General features: G+C 45.2%; 1 protein-coding gene across 2 annotated transcripts in view; it reads left to right on the top strand.

The window, feature by feature from the left end:
* Positions 1 to 5,943: 5,943 nt before the first annotated feature.
* The window catches only part of IPP (intracisternal A particle-promoted polypeptide), a 43,972-nt gene continuing 42,878 nt past the window's right edge, over positions 5,944 to 7,037 (top strand). For both annotated transcript variants that reach the window (XM_025384442.1, XM_025384434.1), the window contains exon 1: positions 5,944 to 6,285. In XM_025384442.1, the coding sequence (XP_025240227.1) occupies positions 5,994 to 6,285 (292 nt within the window). In that variant the 5' untranslated portion in view covers positions 5,944 to 5,993. The remainder of the gene's footprint in view (positions 6,286 to 7,037) is intronic.

Genomic DNA, 7,037 nt, shown 5'->3' with positions numbered 1-7,037 from the left:
GACAAGAATGACCCAATTTGTATGCTCAACTTTCACAGGCGTAATCCAGTAGTAAATCATGAAATTGATTTTAGTAGTGCTGAAGTATAATTTTCTGAAAAGTAAAATCGTGACTCTCTTACAAATATAAAATAGGTATCAAATATTTTATTCATCTTATTAACTTATAAGGGAGCCAGTATGGTGTTTAGGAGTGTAGCATGAATTTGCTAAGAATCAGGAATGTTTAAATGAATTTGCTAAGAAGGCTAAAAATGGTTTAATATGCTACAGGTCAATAAAGCAATGTTTTGGTGTATATTTTCTACCAATGGGCAGAATTATTTTGAGTACTATCAGTTTTCTGGTAAAATAGTTTAGTCAATAGAAAGAGCTCCCTACGGATGCAAATCCTTCCAGCCTTACACTGAAAGGGCACCCAGAATTCTCTTTTCCTCATTTCCAAATCTTTGACAATGTTTGCTGACAATAGGTCCCTGTTAGCAGTTTTTGGTAATGAAAGAGAAAAGAAGAAATAGAAATTTAGTGCACTGCGGGTCGTAAGTGTAAACGTAGTTTTGCGAAGATTTTGTTTCAGGCCAGGCACAGTGGCTCACACCTCCCAACACTTTTGGGGGCTGAGGCTGGCGGATCACTTGAGCCCAGGAGTTGGAGACCAGCCTGGTCAACATGGCAAAATCTTGTCTCTACTAAAAATACAAAAACTTAGCCTGGGGGTGGTGGCACAGGCCTGTAGTCCCAGCTACTCAGGAGGCTGAGGTGGGAGGATTGCCAGAGCCCAGGAAGTGGAGGCTAGAGTGAGCCAAGATGGCACTACTGCACTCCAGCCTCGGCGACAGAGCCAGGCCCTGTCTCATAAAAAGAGAAAGAAATACACGTTGGGAGGCCAAGGCGGGCGGATCACCTGAGGTCGGGAGTTTGAGACCAGCCTTACCAACATGGAGAAACCCTGTCTCTACTAAAAATACAAAATTAGCCAGGCATGGTGGCGCATGCCTGAAATCCCAGCTACTTGGGAGGCTGAGGCAGGAGAATCGCTTGAACCCAGGAGACAGAGGTTGCGGTGAGCCGAGATCGGGTCATTGCATTCATTCCAGCCTGGGCAACAAGAGCGAAAACTCCGTCTCGAAAAACAAAAATTAAAAACAAAGAAATAAAATTTTGTGTCAGATATATACATCTATATATATAATCACAAGTATATATTGGGTTTGATGTAAAATATTTTTGTTCACCGTAGGCTGGGATCAAAACAGTTTGAAAGCCACTAATGTGACACGGGGTCAACAGTGAAAAAAACTGGACTTTGAGTTCTTCCTTCCCCAAAATAAGCATCCCTTCAGTGCCAGGCTCAGTCATGCAGACTCAGAAAACGATTCGAGAGAACAGTAGAGAAGCACCGTGTCAGGTGTTCGGCGCGTCTCTCCTTAACACTGAGATCCGCGGCCTTCCCGGGACACCACAAGAATCAAGAGTGCAAGCGGGATGGAAAGGGCGAGCCAGCCGGCCCCAGCAGGCAGGAGCAGAGGCTTGCAGCTAGGCTGTGGGTCCGCGGGGAAGCACGCCGAAGCCCTGGGCCCCAGCAGTGGGCACTGAGAAGCTCCCGCGGCCCCGCCACCTGCGAGCGGAAGAACCTCGCGCACGCGCAGTGAAAACCCAGGGGGCCGCAAAGCATCAGAAGCCCCTCCACCCGGCCCGGCTTCGGCGCCTGCCCTGGGGGCACTGCACGGCCCACTCACTCCCGCCTCGTCACCCCCGCCAGGTTCTCCCCGCCCTTTCCGGCCGGGGCTGGTCGCGATTGCGCGCGCAGGGCCTGAGCGGGCGTCGGAGGGAAGGGGAAGCGGCGGGTAAGGAGATCCTGCGTCCGGGCTCGTCTTTGACGGGGTTGGGAACTTCCTCTTATACTCTCTCCGGCTTTCCGGACCCCAGAGGACTAGAGAGAGAAACCTCTAGAAATGTGTATTTCCTTGCCTTTCCTCCGGCCGCCGCAGGCCTTCCTCCGACAGTCTTAAGTGTCGCCCTCTCCAGACCTTCCTGTGCGGACCGGTCCTGCCTCCCCCGCCCCAACTGGGGAATCCTGAGGCTGTGTCCCCAGTCCCTCTGTTGTCGCTTCGTTTGTCTGAGATCCCTTCCCTGACCTTTAGGTAGCGCAGGAACGATTATTAGCTTTTAGTGTAGCAGCAGTTTAGGACTAGCTCTCTCTGTTGGGCTCCCAACTCAAGCACAAAGAACCACGGGTGTTTTGACGCTTGTTCCGGGGGTTGTTTCTGACACCCCTTTGTTGAAGCAGTTTCGGCATGTTCTCAGCAGTGAATTCAAAGCTAGCAAACATAGGTCCCGCTTTAGTTCCTCTGGGCAATTCTACCGTTTCCTAGTATTTTTGAGACAGTCTCGCCCGGTCGCCTAGGCTGGAGTGCAGTGGTGAGATCACAACTCACTGCAGCCTCGACTTCTCAGGCTCTAGCGATCCTCTAACCTCAGCCTCTTGAGTAGCCGGAAGTACAGGCGTGCCCCATCACACACAGCTAATGTTTAAAAACTTTTTAGGGGAGCCTCACTATGTTCCCCAGGCTGGTCTTGAACTCCAGGACTCAAGCGATCCTCCCGCCGGGGCATCCCAAAGTGCTGGGATTACAGGTGTGAGCCACCTTGCCCAGCCAATAATCTGCTTTTCAGATTTGGGGCACATCAGGCATGTCCCTTATATCCCTATGCAATGTCGCAGAATTGCGCTCTTTTCCTTTGGAAATATGGTCATTCCACATGCCACCTTTTGGGATGACGTTCCTACTCCACTGACAGTGGGATGGTATCAGCAGTTACTGAGAAGCATGGTAACAGACTAGTATTTCTACTGTTTGCCACCCGAATGGATATTCAGTCAACTCTTTCTTGTAGCAGGAGGCAGCATTTTAGCTCAGTGACTGTGCTTGATGCCTTGAAGGGACAGAGGAAGTACCTTGTATTTAAACCACTAGGGTTCAAAATGTTCTGACAGAAATGTAAAACAGAAAAGGCCTGACAGTCATGTCATGTTGATAATGTTTCCAGGTCACATTTCTGTGTAGGGCCAAATATATGCTTTCTCCTCCCCCACCTCCCCTCGCCCTTTTTTTTTTGAGACAGAGTCTGTCTGTTGCCCAGGCTAGAGTGCAATGGCTCGATCTCCATTCACTGCAACATCTGCCTCCCAGGTTCAAGCTATTCTCCTGCCTAAGCCTCCGGAGTCACTGGGATTACAGGCGCCCACCACCATGCCTGAGCAATTTTTTGCATTTTTTAGTAGAGATGGGGTCCCCGTGTTGGCCAGGCTGGTCCTGAGTGCCTGACCTCTGGTGATCCACCCGCCTCAGCCTTCCAAAGTTCTGGGATTAAAGGCATGAGCCACCGCTTTTTTTTTTTTTTTTTTGAGACAGGGTCTTGCTCGGTCATCCAGGCTAGAGTGCAGTGGTGCCATCTCAGCTCACTGCAGCCTCAACTTCCCTGGCTCAGGTGGTCCTCCCACCTCAGCCTTCCCTGAGTAGCTGGGACTACAGGCCTGTGCTATCATGCCGGGCTAATTTTTTTTTGTGTTGTTAGTAGAGACAGGGTTTAGCCATGTTGCCCAGGCTGGTCTCAAACTCCTGGACTCAAGCAATCCGCCTGCCTTAGCCTCCTAAAGATCTGGGCTTACAGGTATGAGCCACTGTGCCCAGCCCCTTTCGCCCTTTTTTTTTTTTTTCCTGAGACAGAGTCTCGCTCTGTCACCCAGGATGGAGTGCAGTGACGCCATCTCGGATCACTGCAACCTCTGCCACCTGTGTTCACGCGATTCTCCTGCCTCAGCCTCCTGAGTAGCTGGGACTACAGGCACCTGCCATTGCGCTGGGCTAATTTTTGTATTTTTAATAGAGACGGGGTTTCACCGTGTTAGCCAGGATGGTCTCGATTTCCTGACCTTGTGATCCACCCTCCTCGGCCTCCCAAAGTGCTGGGATTACAGGCGTGAGCCATCGCGCCCAGCCCAACCACTGCGCCTGGCCCTCGCCCTCTTTAAAAAATTTATTTTTCCTTCCAATTTGGGTGACAGAGTGAGACCCCGTCCCCAAAAATAGATATTTTTTAAATTGACACATAATGATTGTTTTATATTTACATTTATGGGGTAAAATGTGATATTTTGATACATGTATTTAATATGTAATGATCAAATCAGGGTAATTAGCACATTCATCACCTCAAACACTGCTTGCTTTTATATGCTAGTTATACGTAATATGTTGATGTTCTGTAGATGATGATATGAAGCTTTAGCAGCTACCTTTGAACTTCTCAATCAAATTTCTCAATAAGTTAATTCCTAGAAAGTCATGATAATCAGCCTTGTTATTTTGACTTTGATACGTTTAAATGCTATAAATGTAACCATTTTTTTCTAACATCAGCACACACTATAAGTCTTATTACCCATTGATACCTAAATTACAAAATCTTAGTCATCTTAAATTTCCCTGTGCTATTCCATATGTTATATTACAGGATCTCATGGTTTGTTTATTTATTTATTTATTTATTTATTTATTTTGAGACAGAGTCTTGCTCTGTCACCCAGGCTAAAGGGTGGAGGGCAGTGGTGTGATCTCAGCTCACTGTAACCTCTATCTCCTGGGCTCAGGCGATTCTTATGCCTCAGACTCCCAAGTAGCTGGGATTATAGCCCTGCTCCACCACGCCTGGCTAATTTTTAAATTTTTAGCAGAGATGGGGTTTTGTCATGTTACCCAGGTTGGTCTCGAACTCCTGGATTCAAGTGATCCCCACGCCTCAGCATCCCAGTGTGCTGGGATTACAGGCACAAGCCACTGTGCCCAGCAGTTTCTTTATTTAAAAAGTAATTTAGGAAGGGTGCAGTGGCCTAATAATTCCTATGGAGTGATATGGTGGAACAGTCCTGGATTTAGAGTAAGAAGGCCTGGATTCAGATACTGAGACTGTCATACTAACATTGTATCCTTGGGGAAACTTTGAGCTTCAATTTCCCTTTCTCTCATTTTAGATAAGATTATCTTTTCTTCTCATCTCTTAATTATTGTGAGAATTACCATTGACATAATATGTGGAGAAGCTAAAAGTTAAAAAAAAAAAACAACCCAACCTAAGCTATTGTTATTTCTTCTTGTTCTCATTCATTTCACAAACATTGGAAACCTAACATATGTTATATACTGGTGCTAGAGCTATGAAAGATAGTACCTGCACTTAAAGGGCTGTCTTTAAAGGAGCTTTCTCTGTGTGTGTGTGTGTGTGTGTGTGTGTGTGTGTGTGTGCATGTGCATGCACGCACGCACTAGGAGTAGGGTGGTAAGGTATTTGGTAAGGTAGACCTGTGCTATAGAATGCAAAACCAATAAGCTTAGGGTGAGCAACAAACTTAGGTGAGTTTGGGACCATATTTCCACAATTCCAGAGGAGGAACAGGGAAAGGTTCCTGGAGGAAGTTATATTTGAACAGTCTTGAATTATGACAAGAATCCTGAAGGGCTTTGTGTGCTACAGGAAGTGTACACATTGAAGGATTTTAAGCAGTTAGACTGATCACAACTGCTTTTTGAAAGTTCCTGTTGTCTGTGGTACGTGCTTTGTTAACTTTCTTCTTTGTGCTTTATTATTATTTTTTTTATTCCATCAAGAAGTGTCCTCTCCTCATACCTTAATATTAACTCTTTATCCTCCTCTAGTGCAGGTCCCATTTCTTGTGTGAAGCATTCTCCAATTATTTTAGCCTCCCTACTTATTTCGTTCTCTGAAACCATATTAGAAATATTAATAGTAACACACTTTAGTCCTTATTTGTTTTATGTTTATGTCCTAAGTAGATTTTAAGTATAGAGAATGTTTCTTATGTGTGAATAGAAATCATGTTAAAAAAAATTTTTGCTTGATCTCTTTGTATTTTGTTTTTCAGGTAGTAACAGATTATGGGCAACAGTCCTTTTAATTAATGTATCATCATCATGGCTAATGAGGACTGTCCCAAGGCTGCTGATAGTCCTTTTTCATCAGATAAACATGCCCAGCTCATCTTGGCCCAAATCAATAAGATGAGAAATGGACAGCATTTCTGTGATGTGCAGCTGCAAGTTGGAAAGGAAACTTTTAAAGCTCATCGGCTGGTTTTGGCTGCCAGCAGTCCTTACTTTGCAGCTTTGTTCACTGGAGGAATGAAAGAGTCCTCAAAAGATGTTGTACCAATTCTAGGAATTGAAGCAGGAATCTTTCAGATACTTCTAGATTTCATTTACACAGGTATGTTACATGAGCCTGTTGCTTTGACTGAAGAATGATTCAATCACTCATGCACTAATGTGGAAAAATAAATTGATCTAACTTTTTAATTACTCTAGAAGGTAATTTAGCAACATGTTATTATGTGACTGAAAATTTCGTATCTTTTGACTCGGTGCTCCTTTTCTAGGAATCTGAAGGAATTAATTAATGATGCAGGCACATATTTACAAACCAGGATTTTATTGTAACATTATTATTATTATTTGATTTTTTTTCGAGATGGATTCTCCCTCTGTCACCCAGGTTGGAGTGCAGTGGGGCAATCTTGGCTCACTGCAACCTCTGCCTCCCAGGTTCAAGTGATTCTCCTGCCTAAGCCTCCCGAGTAACTGGGACACAGATGCATGCCACCACGCCTGGCTAATTTTTTTTTTTTTTTTAATTTTTAGTAGAGACAAGGTTTCACCGTGCTAGCCAGGATTGTCTCAATCTCCTGACCTCGTGATCTGCCCACCTTGGCCTCCCAAAGTGCTGGGATTACAGGCGCGAGCCACTGCACCTGGCCTGTGACTTTATTTATAGCAGTATATAATTGAATAAACTCTTGTCTCAGTAGGTTTTATGGCTAAATAAATTATGATACATATATAGATCTCACAAATGAGATCTAACAAATCTTTTTTTTTTTTTTTTTTTTTTTTTTGGCGGGGTCTGGCTCTTTTGCCCCGGGTGGGGGGTGTTGGGCCGGTTTTGGGCTCCCTCCAAACCCC

Source organism: Theropithecus gelada, chromosome 1 (assembly GCF_003255815.1).
Source record: "Theropithecus gelada isolate Dixy chromosome 1, Tgel_1.0, whole genome shotgun sequence".
Lineage (NCBI taxonomy): Eukaryota > Metazoa > Chordata > Mammalia > Primates > Cercopithecidae > Theropithecus > Theropithecus gelada.
The sequence above is the reverse complement of the archived record's forward strand: the minus strand, read 5'-3'. Positions and strand labels throughout refer to the sequence as shown.